Source organism: Coffea arabica, chromosome 10c (genome assembly GCF_036785885.1).
Source record: "Coffea arabica cultivar ET-39 chromosome 10c, Coffea Arabica ET-39 HiFi, whole genome shotgun sequence".
NCBI classification, from domain to species: Eukaryota; Viridiplantae; Streptophyta; class Magnoliopsida; order Gentianales; family Rubiaceae; genus Coffea; species Coffea arabica.
Genome location: NC_092329.1, coordinates 48,348,725 through 48,371,022, shown reverse-complemented (window position 1 = coordinate 48,371,022; position 22,298 = coordinate 48,348,725). Strand labels below are relative to the sequence as shown.

General features: G+C 33.3%; 2 protein-coding genes across 2 annotated transcripts; both read left to right on the top strand.

Moving 5' to 3' along the window:
* The first annotated feature begins 4,176 nt into the window (after nt 1–4,176).
* Nucleotides 4,177–8,123, top strand: LOC140015980 (uncharacterized). Its single transcript, XM_072068817.1, has 9 exons — nt 4,177–4,681; nt 4,777–5,100; nt 5,234–5,310; nt 5,401–5,635; nt 5,720–5,860; nt 6,559–6,687; nt 6,803–7,449; nt 7,802–7,984; nt 8,085–8,123. The coding sequence occupies exons 1-9, from the start codon at nt 4,177–4,179 to the stop codon at nt 8,121–8,123; spliced, it is 2,280 nt and encodes a 759-aa protein (XP_071924918.1).
* A 7,116-nt stretch (nt 8,124–15,239) lies between these two features.
* On the top strand, nt 15,240–17,545 carry LOC113713813 (germin-like protein subfamily 1 member 7). The gene is made up of 2 exons (XM_027237599.2): nt 15,240–15,505; nt 16,758–17,545. The coding sequence occupies exons 1-2, from the start codon at nt 15,373–15,375 to the stop codon at nt 17,303–17,305; spliced, it is 681 nt and encodes a 226-aa protein (XP_027093400.1). The 5' UTR covers nt 15,240–15,372; the 3' UTR covers nt 17,306–17,545.
* Nucleotides 17,546–22,298: the final 4,753 nt, after the last annotated feature.

Genomic DNA, 22,298 nt, shown 5'->3' with positions numbered 1-22,298 from the left:
GTCTTTATGAGATTGAAAACAGTGATGCTGAGTTTGTAGCTATGAACTAAGATAATAGCAGGAATTTTATATTGAATTTTTTAAATCGATAGTTTGAGTGTCTTTAGTGATCATAAATATATATAACAAAGTCGTTTCCTCATTCTTATCGCTTCATGTTTTCTCTTTCCTACGTGGCTTAACGAGACGGCAAGTAGTTTCCTACGTGGCTTGCTCTTTTTTGTTTGGATTTATATCAATTCTTATTTCGTATATTATATGATTGGTCTGATAAGATATATCAATTCTTAGTCCGATAAGAATTGTTAGTCCGATAAGATATATCAATCATACTAAGATATTATACTAAGATATATCAATTCTTAGTCCGCTAAGAATTGTTATCACTACAAGAAGTAGAAAAATAACTAATTTCAATTAATAAATCATCTTTTCTTCAAAAAAAATAGTTATTTGGACGATTGTGGTTTTATTTTCTATAAGAATTCTTAATATTATAGGATTCTTATTTTCTACCCAAAGTTATATATGTTAAGCAACTTAAATCAAGATAAACCTACTTTTAATGTTCTTATCAATATCTCTTTATATTCTTATCAATTCTTGTTTCTTATGCCTACACTACATATAGCCTCTAATATATTGATTTCAAGCATCAAATTCATGGTTAGGTATTTTTAGTGCAAGCGGTTGGCACATTAAAGCATCGAATTTGGGTTTTTACTCCTCTTGATTATCAAGTACATTTTCTTTCAATGCATTTTTTTAAAAAGCCATGTTGATCTTCAATTGTAAAAGTTTAGTAACATATCTTGAATTTTGTTTTTTTTGTTTTTATTTTCTATTTGTTTTGTACATAGGATTAGTAACATATCTTGAATTTTATTTTTTTTTGTTTTTATTTTCTGTTTGTTTTGTATGAAGGCATAGGATCTAAACAAGTACTTTCATCGTTATTTTTGTAGGATTTTGCTAACATGTTTGTTAATTGAATTTTGTGATCATATGCTAAGATGTTTGTTAATTTGCCTTTAGAAAAAACAACCAAAAACAAAAGGCACTGGAAAGTAATGCGATATAAATACAAGAGACATAAATATCTCTATTAGATATATCTGCAAATTCATTAGTTAATTAAAAGACTCTGGCTGATAATAGTTTATTAATCCACTTGAGAATGGTTTCACAAGGTTTTTTAAAAAGTATCTAGCCTTATGTCTTACCAACATAGTTTAAATAGAAGAGAGGTCAGGAACCTGATCACTTAACCAACATGAACTTCCGGCAACTATTGGCTATATACACTTGTAGTCTATGCTTCAAAAATAGCGCCATGAAAGTGCTTTGCAGAATACATCAATTCCTTGCTCCCATAATCAAGAAGCTTAGAAGCAAATTCTATCTACGTTCAAAACAGTAGTCGCCACCCAAGGAGTACTCTCAAATGTTGTCAGTAGTCGACATCCAAGGCCCTGTATTGTAAGAAAAATATACATGCAATTAATTGGACCATTTGTCAACACTGCATCTGGATTCCTTCCAGTTTGTACAGGTAGGCTCTTCTAGAATTAGACATCTAAATTCATTCATATGCAAGAAAGTTTTTTTATCTTGTCTTAATCATCAAAAGTACGTTATGCTTATTTTTTTCCATCAAATAATTTATTATTATATGCTAAATTATCCTAATTTTTTATTAAATTTTTTTATTATATGCTAAATTATTTTACTTATACAAATTAGGACATGTAAAATGAATATTACTTCTAAGTTTAGATTCTTATTTTTGTTGATGTAATTACATGTTTACAAAAATTAAGTTTCTACCATATATTAAAATGCAATCAAATATCAAATATAAGTATATATATGTGTGTATGAATGTGTGTGCATCAAATTCATGGTTAGGTATTTCTAGTGCAAGCGGTTGGCACATTAAAGTATCGATTTTGGGTTTTCACTCCTCTTGATTATCAGGTACATCTTCTTTCAATACACATTTTTTTAAAAAAAGGCATGTTGATCTTCAATTGTAAGAGTTTAGTAACATATCTTGAATTTTAATTTTTTTATTTTCTGTTTGTTTTGTATGAAGACATAGGAATTGATTTAACATGCACGTTTTCAGTCCCAAAATATAATTGATTGAATGTTATATATTAATTGGTTCAATGACCACTTTGGGTAAAATACATTTTTTACTGTCCCAAGTAGATAACTCTAAATAATTGAGTGATAAAATTATGCCACCTGCTCTTAGTAAGCAGAACATGACAAAATAAGCAAGTTCCATTGAAAAATTGTCAAATGGAATTTCCATCGAATTTCCTTTATTGGTCACATGCATCGAATCAAAAATAAGTTTTAAGGGAATTACACATGCAGTCATGCAATCGTCAGTAAATTGAAATGGGTGCACCCATTCTGTGGATAGCCTTGGAGTCTTTCTTTTGACTCATTAATGCATGATAATTTATTACAACTTTATTATACTGAAATATCCCCATTGAGAAGACTTCACCCAAATGCATTTCGTGCTAGAAGTCTTAGAAGATTACATCCAAGTTTAATAATGTCACCATCTACCAATTAGTATAACGTGCCTATTGTTTCACATAATAATTTTTTTGAAACTATGAGTTGATCGAAAAGTATTCAACAGCAGCCCTATCGCCATGTGATTTTGCGAACTGTTGTTTCTGAAGATGGTCAGATGGAAATTTCGATAACCACATTATCAGACTCACCTTACAACCAAATCTATATCCCCCATAATCACTACATACCTACTCAAGTTACAGGAAGTCAATATAATCAAGTCGAAATCATGGCGGGTGCAGCCATAAATTCACATTTTTCAATTCTAGGGCAATCATATGATACTCAAATCGAAATTCAGAATGACATAATTTCTCATATGGTTGTTGGTCAAAATTGGTCATTCGAATCAACGAATACCAATCTTTTATGTGGGGAACGAGTTCAACATGCTTCATCATCTTTGCACGAGGAATTAGATATGAATGAGGTCGCTAATTCAGACACTTTATTAGGTATGTGATTTCTCTTACAATTACGACAATAATAATTTTCTTATAGTTTTATGATTTTATCTATTCAACCACTATTTTTTGAATATATTCATGCAGATTCAGAAATGGATACTTCATGCAATAATGTACCTAATTATGAACGAAGAGACATTCCCAAACGTAAGTTATTGTGATTTAAATGTGAGAGTCATTTAATTTCTTGGTTTCGTGATGATAAATGTAATCTTTTATAATTCATAGGTACATTTTTTGAACGTTGGGATTTTGGATTTCCTTCGCATACATGTCCTTATTGTGGAGCAATTTTATGGTATGAAGAGAGAACCATAAAATCTCAACATGTTGCTTCTCCAAGATTTTCAATCTGTTGTCAAGAAGGGCAAGTTCAATTGCCTCTACTTACGGAACCACCACAATTTCTGAAACAATTATTGGATTATAATGGAGGACGTCAAGCTAAACATTTTTGAGAGAATATCAGAGCTTTTAACATGATGTATGCATTCATATCAATGGGTGGTTGTATTGACAACACCATAAATGATGAACGTGGCTCGTACGTTTTTCGAATCAATGGGCAAAATCATCGTAAAATAGGGTCTCTTATACCTCCTGATAGTCATCTTGGAACTTTTGCACAGTTTTATGTTCATGATACACAAAATGAGGTCAGGAATAGAATGCATCCACTTAGTACAGCAAACAGAAATTGTGATTTGGATCCTGAAATTGTCAATGGATTGAAAGAGATGTTGGACGAGTATAATCCGCTTGCAAAGGCATTTTGAATAGCAAGGGACAGGTTTCAAGAATCCAATTACATGTCAGTTCGTTTGAGATTGATTGGTACTCGATCTCGAGATGGAAGACAATACAATTTACCAACATCATCAGAGGTAGCTGCATTTATAGTCGGTGATGGAGAGCAGGCAAGGGGAAATCGAGATATTATTGTTGAGGAAAAAACTATGGGGCTAAAAAGAATCACCGAATTACATCCAAGTTTTATGGCCATGCAATATCCAATCATATTTCCTTACGATGAAGATGGTTTTAAGGTGAACATACTGAGAAATATGTCTCCAATCCAAGAAAGAGTAACGGTAAAAGAAAGTTTATCAGCATGAGGGAATTCTCTGCTTTCAGAATACAAAATAGACTCAATGAAGCGAAAAAATTGGTCAGTGCAAGTAATTTATTTCAGCAGTATATTGTTGATGCTTTTGCTGCAATTGAGGAAAATAATTTGAATTGGATTCGTGCCAATCAGCAAAAGATTAGAGCAGCCTTATACAAAGGTTTGCAAGATAATGTGGTACGAGGTGATACCACACCTGCATCAGCAGGAAAACAGTTGGTTTTGCCTTCAACTTTTACCGGTGGACCAAGATATATGGTTCAAAATTATCAAGATGCAATGGCAATATATAGATTCATGGGTCCTCCTGATCTTTTCATTACTTTCACATGCAATTCTAATTGGCCAGAAATCAGCAAGGGTATAAGTTTGATCCTTGATCAGAAAGTTGTGGATCGACCTGATATTGTTGCACGTGTTTTTCGCATAAAATTAGATCAATTGATTAATGATTTAACACATGGACAGCATTTTGGCAAGGTGATAGCAGGTATTTGATCTAACAAGATATTTTATTTATTTTTTCAAAAATATTTAATTTATATCAAATTCTTATTTAATTTCATGTACTTATACTTTGTACAGCATTATACACAATTGAGTTTCAAAAGAGAGGGTTGCCGCATGCACATATTTTGTTATTCTTACATCCATATGATAAGTGCACTGCACCAAGAGATATTGATCGAATCATTTCTGCCGAATTGCCAGATAAGAATACTAATCCAATAGCTTATGAAGCAGTTTTACAATTTATGACACACGGACCATGTGGACCAGCTAATAGAAGATCACCGTGTATGGAAAATGGAAAGTGCAGTAAACATTATCTTAAAAATTTTCAGACCGAAACAATAATTGAAGAAGAAGGTTTTCCAGTATACAGGAGAAGGGACAATGGACGAGAAGGTATTAAAGATGGTGTGAAAATTGATAATCGGTGGATCGTTCCTCATAATGTTGATTTGGTTGGCAAATATTGGGGACATGTTTGTGTTGAATTGTGCGTCTATAAAATATTTATTCAAATATGTGAATAAAGGATATGATAGAGCCACTTTTGTCATTGAGGAAAATGATGCAATTGATGGACAGAGTGGAACACGAGTTGTTCGTGAAGTAGATGAGATAAAAAGATATCTAGAGTGCTGATATATATTAGCATCAGAGGCTTGCTGGAGAATATTTGATTTTGACATTCAATATCAGAGTATTGCCGTTCGAAGATTAAATTTTCATCTTCCAAATGAACAGCCAGTGCTATTTGGTGATAATGATCCTTTGGATGAAGTATTAATCAGAGCAGAAGAACAGAGTACAACATTTATTGAATGGACGAAAACGAATTCCACAGATACATCTGCTCAACAGTTGACTTATGTAGATTTTCCTACACAATGGACATGGAAAAAGAAGCTGAGAAAATGGGTTAAACGGAAGTCTAGTTGATCAATAGGTAGAATTTTTTATGCTCATCCTTCAACTGGAGAAAGATTCTACTTACGTATGTTATTGAACATTGTCAAAGGTCCATGGTCATATGAGGAGATTAGGACTGTTAACGGAGTCGTGCATCCAACTTTTAAAGTGGCATGTCAAGCATTGGGATTATTGGGTGGTGATGAAGAAAGGCATAATGCTATAAGAGAAGCAGCAAATTGGCAAACAGGTCAACAATTACGTGAATTATTTGTGACCATGTTATTATTTTGTGAGGTATCTAATCCATTAGATTTATGGCAGAAAAATTGGGAGTTTCTTTCTGATGACATATCCTATCGACAACGTCGTATACTCGGAGATAATTTTATATCTTTCAGTGATTCCCAAATAAAGAATTATGCACTTTATGAAATTGAAAAAAATTCTCAATAGAAATAGTAGATCTTTGAAAGAATTTCCTGGAATCCCATTTCCTGATATGCTATTGGATAATGATAATCGAAATCAGTTTATTATTGAGGAATTGATAACAGGGAAATTCTTGCACAAGAACACTTTCAGCTCCGAAATGGGTTGAATGAGCAACAGCTACAAGTGTATAATGCAGTCATTCATGCTGTTGATTATGGTCTCGGTGGTCTTCTTTTTGTTTATGGTAGTGGAGGAACAGGAAAGACTTATTTGTGGAGAACTATAATTGCTTGATTACGTTCACAAGGAAAATAGTTTTGGCGGTAGCATCTTCTGGTATAACTTCTCTATTGCTGCCTGGTGGAAGGACAGCTCATTCAAGATTTAAAATTCCTATAATTATAGATGGTACTTGCACAATATCACAGGGATCACAATTGGCTGAGTTAATTTGTAAGGCATCATTGATTATTTGGGATGAAACTGTAATGTTACATTGAAATATTTTTGAAGCGGTTGATAGAACATTTAGGGATATCTTACGCTTTCATGATCTTGACTCTGAGCACAAAGTTTTTGGTGGCAAAACTATGTTACTAGGTAGTGATTTCAGGCAAATTCTTCCTGTCGTTCCCAAAGGGGGTAGAACTAAAATTGTTGCTTCATCAATTAATCGATCTTCTTTGCTTTGGGGTCATTTGTCATTTTTATCTATTATCTTTGAATATGCGCATACGAGGTAATGATATGCATTCAGATTCTGTTGAAAGTTTAGAAGAATTCAGCAAATGGATTTTAGATTTGGGTGAAGGAAAATTACCAGCTATTTCCTTGGATGATGAAGAGGAATCTACTTGGATAGAGATTCCTAATGATCTACTCATTCCTCAGGATACTGACTGCATACATTGCATTATTGATAGTACGTATCCTGATCTATTGGCTAATTATAATAATGCTTCATATCTTCTCAATAGAGCTATTCTTGCCCCGACCAATGATGTTGTTGATGAAGTAAATTCTGTTATTCTATCATCCATTCCTGGCCATTCTAGGATATACTTAAGTGCTGATATAATCTGTCCCAACTCTGATTGCGGTCTTGAACAAGCTTCTTTATACCCGGTTGAGTTTTTGAATACACATAAATTCTCTGGAATTCCAAATCATTCAATTGAGTTAAAGGTTGGAATTCCAATTATTCTGCTACGCAATATGAAAAAGAGTCAGGGTCTATGCAATGGTACACGGTTGATAATTACAAATCTGGGAGATAATATCATAGAAGCTGAAACGATTACAGGGTCAAGTATAAGGACAAGATTTTTCATTCACAGAATCGACATGACTCCTACGGATTCAAAATGGCCTTTTGTGATGATTCGACGACAGTTTCCTATTAAGGTTTGTTTTGTTATGACAATAAATAAGAGTCAAGGCCAAACTTTTGATAACGTTTGAGTGTACTTGACAAAACCTGTATTTATTCACGGCCAATTATACGTTGTTGCTTCTCGAGTAACCTCTCGTCAAGGATTGAAGTTCTTGATCAAGGATGATCGAAATCCGGAAAATCGTCGTAGAAGAAATATTGTTTATCGAGACATATATGATAATTTACGCATGTCTAAAGGTTAAATTCTAAAACTTAATTTAAAATTCATGAATATGCAATTTTGTTTGTTTTTATTTATGCGGTTATTAATTATATATTGATGTATTTAGTTTAGATACCTGTATGCAATTATTTTATAAGCTGGTGAATTTTGGTATCAGACACAGGTTCGTTACAATGAATTCAAGCCACAAGCTCTTGAATCAGTTGACTGTGGGATTTGATTCCAAGAAAATCAAGGTTAGAGTGACGCGCATGTGGGATGCCATTAACACAAATACTGGTGATGTATTTGCTCTTGAAATGGTACTGCTCGATGAAGATGTAAGTGCCATTATTCATCCATCTATGACTGATTTGAGTTAAATTTGTTTATTTCATAACAATTTTTTTTTTCTGATCTGTGATGTCTGAATTGTTTTAGGATAATCATATGGTAGCTATTGTACCAAAGAAGATGTAAGTACCATTATTCATCCATCTATGACTGATTTGAGTTAATTTGTTTATTTCATAACAATTTTTTTTTTCTGATTTGTGATGTCTGAATTGTTTTAGGATAATCATATGGTAGCTATTGTACCAAAAAATTTGGTACAAAGGTTTCAACCACAACTACTTGAGGGAGATGTCTATATTTTGGAGAAATTTAGAGTGACACCAAGGAAACAATCTTGGAATGTTGTGCACAATGAGCATAATATTTATTTCACTTATACCACTCTGGTGAAAAAGCTTGATGGTCGAATGAGTTCAATAAAATTTCACAAATTTGAATTCATCGATTTCAGTGACCTTTCTTCACGATGTCAAGTTTTTATATTCTTATCAGGTATGACGTAATAAGTTAATAGGGTAAATACTACTTTTAATTTTATTCATTTGAAAATAGTGATTCCTAGATAACTATATGTGTTATACTTATTCATTTGTGTGTAATATAGGTGTGGTAGGAAGACTTTCTAAAGTGGGACCAATTTATGAAGTTTCGAAGAGTAATGGAACTGTCAAAAAACGAGATATTGCAATTACTAATAAAAGGTATTTGCTGCATTTTTTTAATTTAGTCTGCTAAATAAATTAGTTATAATATGAAGATAAGCTCATATTCTTATTTGAACAATTAATTTTGAGTAATTTCTATTCAAGTATTAATTTTGAGTGCTTTATATTGAAGTGGTGAAAGCATTAAGTCACATTATGGGGAACAACATCGAATCAGTTTGATGATGAGACTATTTTGGTGTCTGATCAACCATTAGTGTTGGTGATCTCTTCAGTGACAGTTAAAAAATTCAGAGGTAATGACATAAACATCAATGAATTTCTCATAATAAACATATTGTTATTTCTTTTCATTAGCATTCTTAATGGACCTCACGATAAATTATTACTCAGGTTCATACTATTTGTCATCAACAACTGTCACATGAGTATATATGAATCTAAATATTTCTGAAGTTCCAGATTATTTGAATTGGTAAAGCTATATATCTTTATTAAATGTTTGTTTTATATTTTCATATATATTGTATATAAGTAATTAAGATAAGATTGTTATTAGCATTGATAACACTGCTCCTCAAACTATTGAGGTTTTACATCCTCCAAAAATACGAGAAACTATACAGCAACTAATGTTCAAGAATAAAAAATTATTATAGCACATTAGTCAATTATTATAATGGCCGGTGTTCAAATAGAGGTACAATTAAAGTTACAAGTTACAATTATAGAACATTAGTTTTCACAATTAAAAATATTAATTATTAAATTGACTGCTTAAATTGGTCATTTCTCTAGGAATTGGTTTACACTTCCAAAGTGACGATTCTGAAAGTTGATTTCAATGGTCAACTGTACTACAAAGCATGTCCAAAATGTCAGAGAAAAGTGACATTAGAAGGATCTAATTTTGTATGTAATGCTTGCAATCAAAATATGGAGTATCCTAAATTGAGGTATGTTGTAGGTGTTAACCGTTTTATCATTTTAATTGCTACAATATCTACATAAACATGACTTTTAGAATATGTGTATTTATACGGGTATATATTAAAAGTCATGGCAAGTGATGCAACCGGTAGTGCTTGGTTTGTTATATTTGATCAAGAGGCTGAAAGAATAATAGAACACAAACTTTCTTTTGTTCTTGAAGAATTTAACAAGGTAAACTTATATCTAATTTTTTAAAATATTTTTAATAATAGTAGACAATCCGACACTTATCTCAGCCATTGAATATTCTAACAAAAAAAAATCTATTATGCATTTCATTTTCAGGAAGGATTTAGCAATGAAATTGTGTAATCAATTATAAATAAGATCACGTGGAAACCTTTTGTGTTCCAAATCAAGTTGATCAATTACAATCTGGAACAAGGTAGTAATAGATTTACAGTGACTAGATAGTTCCACTGTGATTTCGAGAGGGAAACGCATTTCATGCTTTCACAGGTAATGTACAATAAATTTCTCTTATATTTCACATATTATATCTCACATAATATTTTTGCCTTTAATTTTGATAAATCATTATCAGATTGGTGGAATCGACAACTAATACCAACCTGGAGCATCTTCTTCCCAGATCCCAATTAGTACAAGAGATGATTCTAATCAACAACATTTCAATACACTTCATATGAATCATTCATCAGAAGGTTCAACAAAAACCACAGAGGAAGGGAATTCTCATAAAAAGATTTGCATGAGAACGTAACTATTTTACTTTCTTAAATTATAATCTTTACGTATTGTTATACACAACCTTGAATGCGATAAATCATTTATTTTTTTATAATTAGTTATCCTGCTTTGCTATCATGCAGCGATAATAGAAAATCAATAAATGCTGATTTGCACGGACAAATCAAGGATTTGCACGGACAAATCAAGGAGAATGTTCAAACAGAAGAAAAACAAAAACAAGTCTCGGAAGAGTAAAATATTATTTGATACTATTTACTGCACTTTTTATTTATTTTCAAGTTTTTGAATGTTATAGTATTGTTGAATGTTATTTTTTTCATTTTTGAATTATTATTCACTGAATTAGATATTCAAATTAATATTATAAGAATACTTTATATTACAATGCGCACATAATAATATACTTAAGACAAGTTATAATAGATTATACATTAAATTTGTATTTTATATCAATATTTTTATAAAATTAACTTAATAGTTTATTATTTTTCGACGATTCCTATTCAACGAACGGGTACAAACTAGTTCTATGTATGTTTTTGAGCAATAAGGAATTGTCCTGACTTTCATGCAAAAAACACGGTATTTTGCAGGTATTACACAATAAAAAGGAAAAGAAATGCAATATCTTGGAATACAACCAAAAGCCGATTTTGTAGCCTACACTTGTGGGCTGCGCGTAAGAAATAAAATTTTAAAATCAATACCAGTAAATAAAATTTTAATATCAGTAAAATTTTAAAATCAATACCAGAAATAAAATTGTAGCCGATTTAGAATTCTCGACTGCTTCAGTTTCCGACTTTCTTCTCTTTTGGGTAAAGTACAAAAATGCATTAATAATAAGATAACCATTTATTACACTGAGAAGTATATTAAACCAATGTCTGTCCTTCGTTCTATGAAATATCCAAGCCCCAATTACTTTAGCAGATCTTTTGCAAAGCATAAAACCCTAGGAAAAGAATAGAAGCTCCATTTGCTAAATGTCAAATTTGGTACATTAAGATCGTAATTAATTAGAAAAACACTATATTACATGATTTAAATTTGTAAAAAAACATGGTTCATATTCCTTCGAGTTTGACACTTTTCGCAAACATCTTCTCGTGGTTTTACCCAAAATTACGGAAATATAATTTTGTAAAACTAAATAAATTTTGATTAGACTTATTACATGTTATATGTGTAAACCAATTTCATTTGGACAGTTTACCATATTCTTAGGTACACACGAAAAGGATTTGTAAACATCATAGTTGGTTCTTATTCCTTGGATACTTTTCTCGGACACTCTCTCTTTTCCTTCATTCCTCCCCATTCCACAGTTGATCTCTCTCCTCAGTGGTTTGCCTTAAAAAAAGTGAGCCACTACTTCACGTAGGATGACTTTATTCGATTTGGGTTTTTAGTTTTTTTTTTTTTTAACTAAATTCTTTTTTTTTTTTTTTTGGCAAAAACCCCGAGAGCGGGGGAGGGGTGCCGGTCCTTACTTTTTATTCAACAAAATCAAAACTTCCAAGGGCCTATTATATGCTTCTGCTACGGCAACGAAAATGAGGAAAAGAAAACTTGTCTAGATGTAAGCAAGCCTCAGTCTTTGCTGGAAGTTGCCGACGCTCCGTAAACACCACATCTGTCCCCAGGCTAGCTGAAGCTAGGATGTGTAGTCTATAGCCTAGGTCAAATAAGATTTTAGAATTTGGTAGGTTTACATTGTTATCAATGAACCTTCTCTCAATTTGGATGTGCACAGAGTTGGATAAAGCCTGCTCCACGAAAAGTTTAGACCCCATTCAGAATGCATTTTTTGGGGAATTTTTGGAGAAAATTTACTATATCATTTTTTAATTAAAAGACTGTGATGTATGTTAGGTAAAAAAATAATTAAAAAATGTGGAAAGAAAAAATCTCACAAAAACTTAAATTTTTTTTTTAACAAAAAATAATCCAAGTAACACCTTAGAGTTGATTAATCAATAGTCAATACATAGCTTGTACTCCGTTAACATAATTTTTTTTTGCATAATGAAGAAATTTCACAAAGAGAAAAATGCAGTTTTGGTACCCGAACTTTTTTAATTCCATTTTGGCCGGACACGTGACAGTCACATGGCTTTTTCCGGTAACAATTTGGGGAAAAATCGTCAAGGGTACTTAATGTGCTCAAAATTTGAAAGTTCGGATACCCAATTTATTTTCATCTAAAATTTGGAAACTAAAACCGCTCGTGCGTCAAAGTTTAGGTACCAAAATTTCATTTTTCTCATTTCACAAATTTAGAATAGATTATTCGTTTAACACTGATAGAATATGGACCAGAGGTCTAGATTTATGATAACTAACTCTAATTTAAATTTAAACTTCAAAATTTGTGGATATATCATGCATTCGCACTCACTAAAATATGTACTTTTCACATACATAATTCATTCATACTCGTTATCGTATACAATGTGAATATAGAGTAGATGATCCATTTAGAATTGAATGCAGCCAAGAGTGAGGCGTCTTAGAGGGGTAGTGGTTTTAATGTCAGCTACACGTTGGTGAAGTTGACTAACAGATTTTGCGTTCTCAAATCAAATTAGCAACATTCCAAGCCAAGATGCAACCGTAAATCACGCAAAACCTATATCTTGACAAAATTAGACTGGATTGGCTTGCCAACTCAATCAATATTTTCGACCAAACTCCTGTATCAGGACTCCTTTCTGTATTCTAGTTAGTTCTTGAGATAAGAGAGTTTGAATTCAAGAAAGGTCTGCTTTCGACCTCAACGAAGCAAGGTGGGAATTTTTCTTGTCTTCAATTTGATTAACAAATAGAGCAGATTATCAAAACAAAAATTGGTACAGCCATCTTTCTTTACGTGAAAAGAAAAACAAGAAAAAAATCCCCAGAAGAGATCAATCAATAATTGATTATTCATGCATGGGATAATGGAAATAAATTTGTGTAGCTGAATCCGCTTTGAAGCTAAATTTGTTGTCTTGTAAATTGCACCCAATTATGAAGAGAATGCATCAAGCCATGGTGCCACTCTTTGTGACATTTGTTTTTCTGTCACGTACACTAGATCAGGGATTAAGGGGAAGTATAGTGCTTCCGTTCGTCAAAAAATTTAAAAAGTGCGATAGTATGCTTAAAAAAAAAAGGGGGTTAATTCCATTTTATCCCCCAAACTTTGGATGATTATCCATTTCAGTCCCTAAACTTCAAAATGGAACACTTAAGTCTCTAAACTTATAAATATTTTCCAATTAAGGAAAATTGTTGACAGAATCCTGAATGCCGTTGGTGGTTGAAGTGTCCCATTTTATAAGTTTAGGGATTTAAGTGTCCCAATTAAGGAAAATTGTTGACAGAATCCTGAATGCCGTTGGTGGTTGAAGTGTCCCATTTTATAAGTTTAGGGATTTAAATATCCCATTTTATAAGTTTAGGGATTTAAGTGTCCCAATTTATAAGTTTTAGGGACTTAAGTGTCCCATTTTGAAATTTAGGGATTGAAGTGGGTAATCCTCCAAAGTTTGGGGGTACAAAGTGGAATTAACCCAAAAAAAAAAGACAAGGGTGCATAACTATTCTTCTTTCAAAATAAATAAATAAATAAATAAATATATATATATATATATATATATATATATATATTCTTGGCACCAGAACGCCATTTGAAATTAATTTGTCTCAAAGCAACTGTCATCGTGGAAGCAAAGTCGCTAGTCTTAGTATATATATTCTTGAGGCTTGGAAACGTATAAAAGAAACTGTTCCCATACGCGGTTCGGTTTGACAACAAAATCGTTTACTTCTGTTATTAAAGACCAAATCAATTTACTTTATTCAAGAAACCACAACTTCATTTTAAGGAGTTTTTTTTATATGAAACTAATACCACTACTAATAAAACTAATTTATTAAATCATACTTTTCCAACATACTGTCTATGATGTACTCTCTCTCTCTCTTCTTCTTTCTAAACGCATGCAAACGTCTAATAATTTTGTAGACTAAAAATGCTTTTGACAAGCAGAATTGACCCCTAAGTAGCGTGCCGCCTGAGATAATCCGGCCATCAAGATGCTCATTTCGATTTTTAATATTTGAAGTAGGGTCCTTAAATGCGAATAAACAATGTTATAACTACATATCTACCACGTACTTATGACTCGAACACATAATTGAAATGTATAATCAACAAACATGAGTGTTAAGGATGGACCATTCTTTCCAAAAAGAAAACAACTTGTTTGAATATAGCTCTTGATGTGAGAACCATATTAATGTGTAATTTATAAGGAGCTGTAAACAGCTTTGATCCTGAAGCCTGTTTTGACCTCATGGTGGTGATTATTGGAGCCAAAATGATCCAAAATTTTTCCTGCAAGAAAAAAAAAAAAAGGCAACGTTTAGAGCCCGTTTAGATTGTAAGTTTTTGAAATTTTTATAAAAAAAAACAGAATACTATAATAATATAATGTATATGAGGTAAAAAAATATATAAAAAATTAACCTAAGGCATTTTTCTGCGAAAGTTCGCAATCCAAACACACAGTAAGTATTCCTATAAAATCTATTAATAACTGAAAGACACTTTTAATCAAACCCCCAAAAGCAGTTTCTTACGGATAAAAGAAAGGAAACACGCACGTTCCAATAACATCTGTTAATAACTGAATACTTTTAATTGAAAGATAGCAGCAAGTCTTTGACATTGAAAAGTACCAAAACTTCACGTAAACGTCGAATATGGAATAGTCAGTGAACTGAAATGTCAGATGCAAGAAATGTCAAACTCTAACCAAAGACATGGAAAAATAGAAGACGCAAATAATTTTTCTTGTTATTCTAATCATTTAGCAAATGGAAATGCAAGAACGTGAAAGGAACAATTGGCCCAAGTTTGAAAGTATAAATAGCTGTAGTTTATCCACTCAAACCTACAAATTTCTTAAATTTAGTGTGACAGCTCCAAGTTGCGCCTGGCTAGTAATTGCATGAAGATGGCAGCCGCTGGCTTCGTTGCGATTCTTGCCATTTGTTTGGCTTTATCACCTTCATTTTCCTATGCTTACGATGACGCTCCTTTACAGGATTTCTGCGTTGCTGTGCCTGATGCATCTGCAGCTGGTAAGTCCGATTCCATACTACAGATTCTGAACACGCTTTATTTGGAATCTTAACATTGTAGTTTACCTTGCCGGTCTGCCTCAAATCATGGTTCGTATTAGATCATGCCAATTTGGCCCAATCTGAATTATCTACTTTTTTAAGATTAATTTTCTATACACTAACAGCGTGTATATTATCGAATTTTGAATGCATGATAACTAATTACATTCTGAATTTAAAACTCAAATTTTGCATATATCATGCATTCAATTTTACTAATGTATGGAAGATTAATCCTTTTTTGGTTTTAGGTTGATGTTCTTGAAATTTGACAAGACATTCATTTCCTACTTTAGCAATGGGATTTTGTCAAAAATAAATAAATAAAATCCAAACCCACTAATTTCCAAAAGTTTTACAAGGCAAGTTGCTTAATCCGTTTACCTAAATTAGTATATATACCAAGAAAAGCTCAGTGCTTTCAAGATGGATAGTCTGCTGCACCAGTGGCTTCTTTGTGCTTTCTGAGGCTACTTAGCAAGTACATAGACTGTTACTACCGAATATTATCGAGAACACCAGTACTGCTATTATTATCACTGTTATTCTCATGAATTATTGCATAGAAAAAAAAAATATATATATATATATATATATAAACAACTTTCTATTATTTGTGTCCACGCACGTTAAAAGTAATCCTGTCTTCGTTACTCTAAAATTTCATAATAGGCTTATAAACAACATTTCCACAATATCAACAGTTCAACACGCCATGGCATATAATAGTCAAGCAACGATCTTCATTCACACATAATAGTTTTTTGTAATTTTTTGACAACCAATTCAGCAATTTGCTCTGTGCAGAAGGGTGTAAAAAGGAAAGAAGAAAACCCCTTCACCATTTGATGCACACATAATATGTTATACATGCAAATTATCAGCTCTTTGAACCATACAGCAAGCATCCAACTTGTTATAACCCATCCATGGTTTTTTGTTTTCTGTGTCATTCTCCATCCTGTTTTTGTATTTTATGCTTATTTGATTATCGAACCATAAGAAATTAAGATAAATCGAAAGTTACAGAAAAGTGTTAAACTCGGACTATTTTTGTGAGCGTCTACAAAATAGATGGGAGATTCATATTATAATGTTAGTGATAAAGAGATAGAATAACGATAGCCCTAGATGTATTAGTCACAGGTTGTAGTTTGCGACTTTCCCAGTTTTCTTTCACATGGGTGATTTATCCTCATCTTTTGTGCAGTGTTCGTGAATGGAAAGATCTGCAAGAACCCAAAACAGGTTACTAGTGACGACTTCGTCGGAACGGGCTTTAATATTCCTGTAGACACCAACAACTCTCTTGGATCTGGATTTAAGCTGGTTGACGTTAACGTAGTACCCGGCCTTAACACTCTCGGTCTCAGTCTACTTCGTGTAGACTTTGCACCAGGTGGTGTCATACCTCCTCACACGCATCCTCGTGCTACCGAGGCCGTCGTAGTAATCGAGGGTACCATCTATGCTGGTTTTGTCACCTCCAATCCAGCTGATAACACGAAAAATAGGTTATATGCTAAGATTTTGAAACCAGGAGACATCTTCGTCTTCCCAATTGGCCTAGTTCATTTTCTAAGAAATGTGGGGAAAACAAAGGCGATGGGGATTGTGGCTTTCAATAGCCAAAACCCTGGTACCATCACAATTGCAAATGCAGTTTTCGGAACAGAGCCACTTATTTCTCCTGAAGTTCTTACTAAATCATTTCAGCTGGACAAGAAGGCGATCGAGTCCCTCCAGTCAAAGTTCTAGTGGAGACATGTTTTGTCATCGTCAGAGGACAATCCTTTGTGTTTTGTTCCCCATCCAAATTAGACTAATGCTGGATGTGTAATTTATAATTTTTTTTTAAAGTTCAACGTCTGTATTTCAATGAAGTTTTTTGTATTCTGTGCTTGAAGGATACAAGATAGGAGCTAAACCTAGTGTTAAGTTGTTTGTAAAATTTTAAATTTGTAGGAAAAAGTTTATCCAATTCATGGTATTTCATCATCTGTTTTCTATAAGCTTTTTCCTAGACTATTTTGATTTTGATCTTTCGTTCGATTTGTGCACGACTAATCAGTGTAACAACCAGTGTATCCAGAAATATGTACTATAGCTGATAGGTTATCGATGCCTCTGCAATAATAAAAATAAATCTAATTGTCAATTAAAGACCAAAACTCGGTTTCAAGTATTGGAGCAGGGATTTTAGGTGTGCAATGGGTTACTTGATTCACCCTGTTCCCGAAGAGTTTGTTTGATCCGATATACTCGAGTGTGATGACTTTTTCACAAATAATTATTAATTTGTGAACAGGGCAAGTAGGGTCGTATTCTCAGGGATTGGGGATATTTGTCTCTTTTGAAATTCAAAGTAACACGGGGGATGTTTTTGTATAAAGGATGACAATTAAAGCAATTCAACTAAAAATAAAATAGCCAACTAAAAATTAAATGACAATTCACTAAAATCAGAGTAACAATAATTAAAGGTCTAGTCAAGAAATAACTTCAGCAATGGTTCACCTAATTGATCATCGATGCAAAGGCAATTCCAATTATTCACTAATAAATAGGTTATAACTGTCAAACAAGTGATGACAGTCAACCTTTTCTTACTGCATCAGTGATTAAGATACGTCCGTTAATCACTGTTCTAATTGAGAAATAATCTTAGGTACGTCAGTAAGATTTAATTCCCTAATTGTCTTACGTATTAGATGAGCCCTATTTTAACCAAATAACGCACTACCAGGGTTATTTTAGATTAACCCGCATATTCTCCCGACACAAACCCAATCATACCAGTTGTCACCATTTCAAGGCAATTAAACAATTACGGATTTAATGCCCTAATTAATAATATGTTACTAAATCAATTCACTGTTCGGATCCAAGGCAATCAATTAATTAAATAACCATAAGCACTATAATCGGAGAATATACAAATACCAATAAATAAAAGGAAAAGATAAAATTAAATCGATCTCATAATTTTTAGACCAACTAAAATATCTATTATTCCTTGACTAGACAAAGGAAATTTAGTTCATCCCTGATGCAAAAAACCCACACAAAATTATAGAGAAAGCAGCAGCCATTGTCCTTCAAAATTGGGAAAATTCAATTTGTTCGAATATTGGAAAGATAGCAAAGCCACAAAGGGTGATTGATTGTTTTCACTTCGTCTGACATACGAAGAAGGAAAAGAAACTACTAAGAGTTAAAAGGAAGAAAAGTCAAAAGCTACGCTAAAGAAGGAAAAGTCCTCTGCCCAATTTCTCCTATCTAAATCATGCTTTTTTTTTTTTTTTACTTGCAGCGGCTCTCATGTAAGAAGAAGACTCCAGCATCCTTTTCGTTGTTTCCCCCAATGCTGTCTTCCGCAAATTACCAAAAAGGTCGCGTCTTGATATTCCAAAAATGCTCCTGGACGCTTGCTACTTGAACTCTTTCCTGATGACTGTCAAATTGGCACTTGTTATGGTATTTTTGTTCTACTCCCTGTAATAAATGCAAATTTTCAAAAGTGAGTAGAATCTAACAATTAATTCACATCAGATCAGGTAATAGGGGAATTTAATAATAAAATAAATGATAAAATTGCAACCTATCAATTTTTCTCACACCTAAACTATGTTTGCCCTCAAGCATAATAACAGCAAACAAACACCAATATTTGACAATGGCTATTGTTCTATCTACTATATTGTCAAGATACCAACAAAAATCATATATCAAGTTATCAGTGATCAAAATCCGAGAAATATCACCCCGGTTAGCTTCTAAACCACAAATTCCTTCAATTCCAGATTAATTAATCTAAGAAAAAGGAATGGCGCACAACATTTATCAGCAAATGGTCCAACTATTAACCAAAATCTCAACATTAAATCCATAAATTGGCACACTGAATTTTATCACACATTAATACAACCTTCACTTTTTTTTCTTTTTTTTTTTCTCAATAGCACAAAGACTTAGTGTCTAGCCATTAGAGCCTTTTGACGCGAACTCCAACATTTGCCAGATGGAGGAGCCCGGTTACTCAGCTCCTATTATTATACGACCACGTACTCATAAAAATTATTACTTTTTGACGCGAGAATCGACACTTTAGGTGAAGATCCCCGGTTACTTAGTAGTAACAAATAGCGGAGTACAGTCAACTTTATTCACAGCCAAATAACACAATAACTCAAAATAACATTGTAAAAAATAAAAAATAGCAGTAGTTAGCCTCATTTTTCCCAAACATGGAGAACTAAAGTTAATATTGGACCAATTCACATGAAAATGCCAACAATCATTCCCTATGCCCAGAAAAGTTAACCAAGATCTCAAAAGAGTCAAGCAATCACCGATATTCACCAAAGAGATGTTCTTGGATTCAACCACATTAACTAGATACACTTTTATTATTAAAACTTGGCAATAGTAGAATTAGAGTCAACAATCCAACATCAAACTTTGGTATTCACATGAAAGCTAAGCACTAAAAAGAAAGAAAGAGAATGAACGAAAGATAGACAAATAACAAACTAGAAATAAAGGAAAAACACTTAAAAACTAAAAACTACTAAAAATTAGAAACACTAGCACCCCATCTACTCCCCCCCACACCTAAACGATACATTACTCTCAATGTAGCAAATAAATAACAAAAGCCAAAAGAAGGGCAATGGAACTTCCCTGAAGTCAGGGTCACAATGGCGGGTTAGGCGGGAATTGAGCAGTAAGACCCGCATGGTGCACAAACGCTACCAAATTCTACGCCATGAAATACATGTTGTTATCAATATTGATCATCTGAGTCCCCAAATTCTGAATCTGCGTCCGGAGTTGGTGCCATTCAGCAGCCCCTGGTGGTGGAGGAGGTGGAGTGGAGGTAGACAGGTCGGGATCATCGCTAGCAGGTGACGAACAGCAAACGAGGATCGAGGGGGGCGCGAGGCAGTCCCGGGGGAGTGAACCGGTAGGAACCATCGACGTACTCAAGAACTCCCATCCTTTCCAAGCACCCTGCATTCAGGAATTTCATATCAAATGCCAAATGAAGGTCGTGATCCTGTAGATTAAGAACCCCCAACTGTACTGCCAAGTGTGCGATATAGGATCCGAGAATCAGGGGTTTGTTCTTTTTTGGCAAAATAGTCTTGAACTGTGCCGCCAACCAACACCCCAATTTGACCTTGATATTATTTATCATACTCCAAATGAAGAAGAACTCGGGTCGAAAGAGTATACCGGAGCTGTCCTTGTGACCTAAGTAGCTGTAGGCTAAGAGTCGCTGAACATATCGGACACTAGGGTCCTTAAGAAATGAGCTCCTAGATCTAGAAGGATCATAGCAGTGCCTGTCGACAGACATGTCTCTCCACATATCGTGGTAAGAGGATAGAAATGGCTCTACGTAATCACGGGCACTCTCAGCATATTCCCTAGTCTCAACATACGCCGGAATAATGAACCCAAATGCCATATTAAATTGGGTAATGGAGAAATTGAACTCTTGACCCATTAGCCGAAAATTAGATAATGGGGGTCTGAGATACAGCACTAGAGTGCTCTTCTCTGAGTTGTCTGGTCTTTTTCCTTGTTCTGCACGCAGTTTTCTCTACTTCGAGGTTGAAAATTAATTCACCTGAACGAGAAAAACGAGGCGTACACTGGAAAAGCACCAGAAAATTAGAACAAAAATAAACTTAAAAAGAAACAAATAACTAATGCCAGTCCTCGGTAACAGCGCTAAAAATTGACAGGTTGTCGATGCTTGTGCAATAATAAAAATAAATCTAATTGCCAATTAAAGTAACCAAAACCCGGTTCCAAATACTGGAGCATGAACTCTAGGTGTGCAATAGATTATTTGATTAACCCTGTTCCCGAAAAGTTTGCTTGATCCGATATATCCGAGTGGGATGACTTTTTCACAAATAATTATTAATTTGTAAACAGGACAAGTAGGGTCGTATCATTAGGGATTGAAGATAATTGTCTCTTTTGAAATTCAAAGTAACACGGGGGATGTTTTTGTATAAAAGATGACAATTAAAGCAATTCAACTAAAAATTAAATAGCCAACTAAAAATTAAATGACAATTCACTAAAATCATAGTAATAATAATTAAAGGTCTAGCCAAGAAATAATTTCAGTAATAGTTCACCTAATTGATCATCGATGCAAAGGCAATTCCAATTATTCATTAATAAATAGGTTATAACTGTCAAACAAGTGATGACAGTCAATCCCTCCTTACTGCGTCGGTGATTAAGGTACGCCCATTGATCACTGCTCTAATTGAAAAATAATCTTAGGTACGCCAGTAAGATTTAATTCCCCAATTGCCTTACGTATTATAGGAGCCCTATTCTAACAAAAAAATGCACTACCAGGGTTATTTTAGATTAACTCGCGTATTCCCCTGACACAAATTCAATCATGCTATTTGTCACTATTTGAAGAAAATTAAACAATTACGGATTTAATGTCATAATTAACAATATGTTACTAAATCAATTCACTATCCGGATCCAAGACAATCAATTAATTAAATAACTATAAGCATTGCAATCGGAGAATATGCAAATACTAATAAATAAGAGGTAAAGATAAAATTAAATCGATCTCATAATTTTTAGGCGAACCAAAGCATCCATTGTTCCTTGACTAGATAAAGGGAATTTAGTTCATGATTGATGCGAAAAACTCACACAAAATTGTAGAGAAAGCAGCAGCCATTGTCCTTCGAAATTGGGA

What these genes read in the sequence shown, in the direction of transcription:
- LOC113713813 (XM_027237599.2), top strand. Translation starts at nt 15,373, where the DNA reads ATGAAGATGGCAGCCGCTGGCTTCGTTGCGATTCTTGCCATTTGTTTG. An exon ending in GCCTGATGCATCTGCAGCTG is followed by an intron (nt 15,506 to 16,757) that starts GTAAGTCCGATT and finishes TCTTTTGTGCAG; the next exon opens with TGTTCGTGAATGGAAAGATC.
- LOC140015980 (XM_072068817.1), top strand. Translation starts at nt 4,177, where the DNA reads ATGAGGGAATTCTCTGCTTTCAGAATACAAAATAGACTCAATGAAGCG. An exon ending in AGCAGCAAATTGGCAAACAG is followed by an intron (nt 5,861 to 6,558) that starts GTCAACAATTAC and finishes ATATTTTTGAAG; the next exon opens with CGGTTGATAGAACATTTAGG. An exon ending in TGGTACTGCTCGATGAAGAT is followed by an intron (nt 7,985 to 8,084) that starts GTAAGTGCCATT and finishes GAATTGTTTTAG; the next exon opens with GATAATCATATGGTAGCTAT.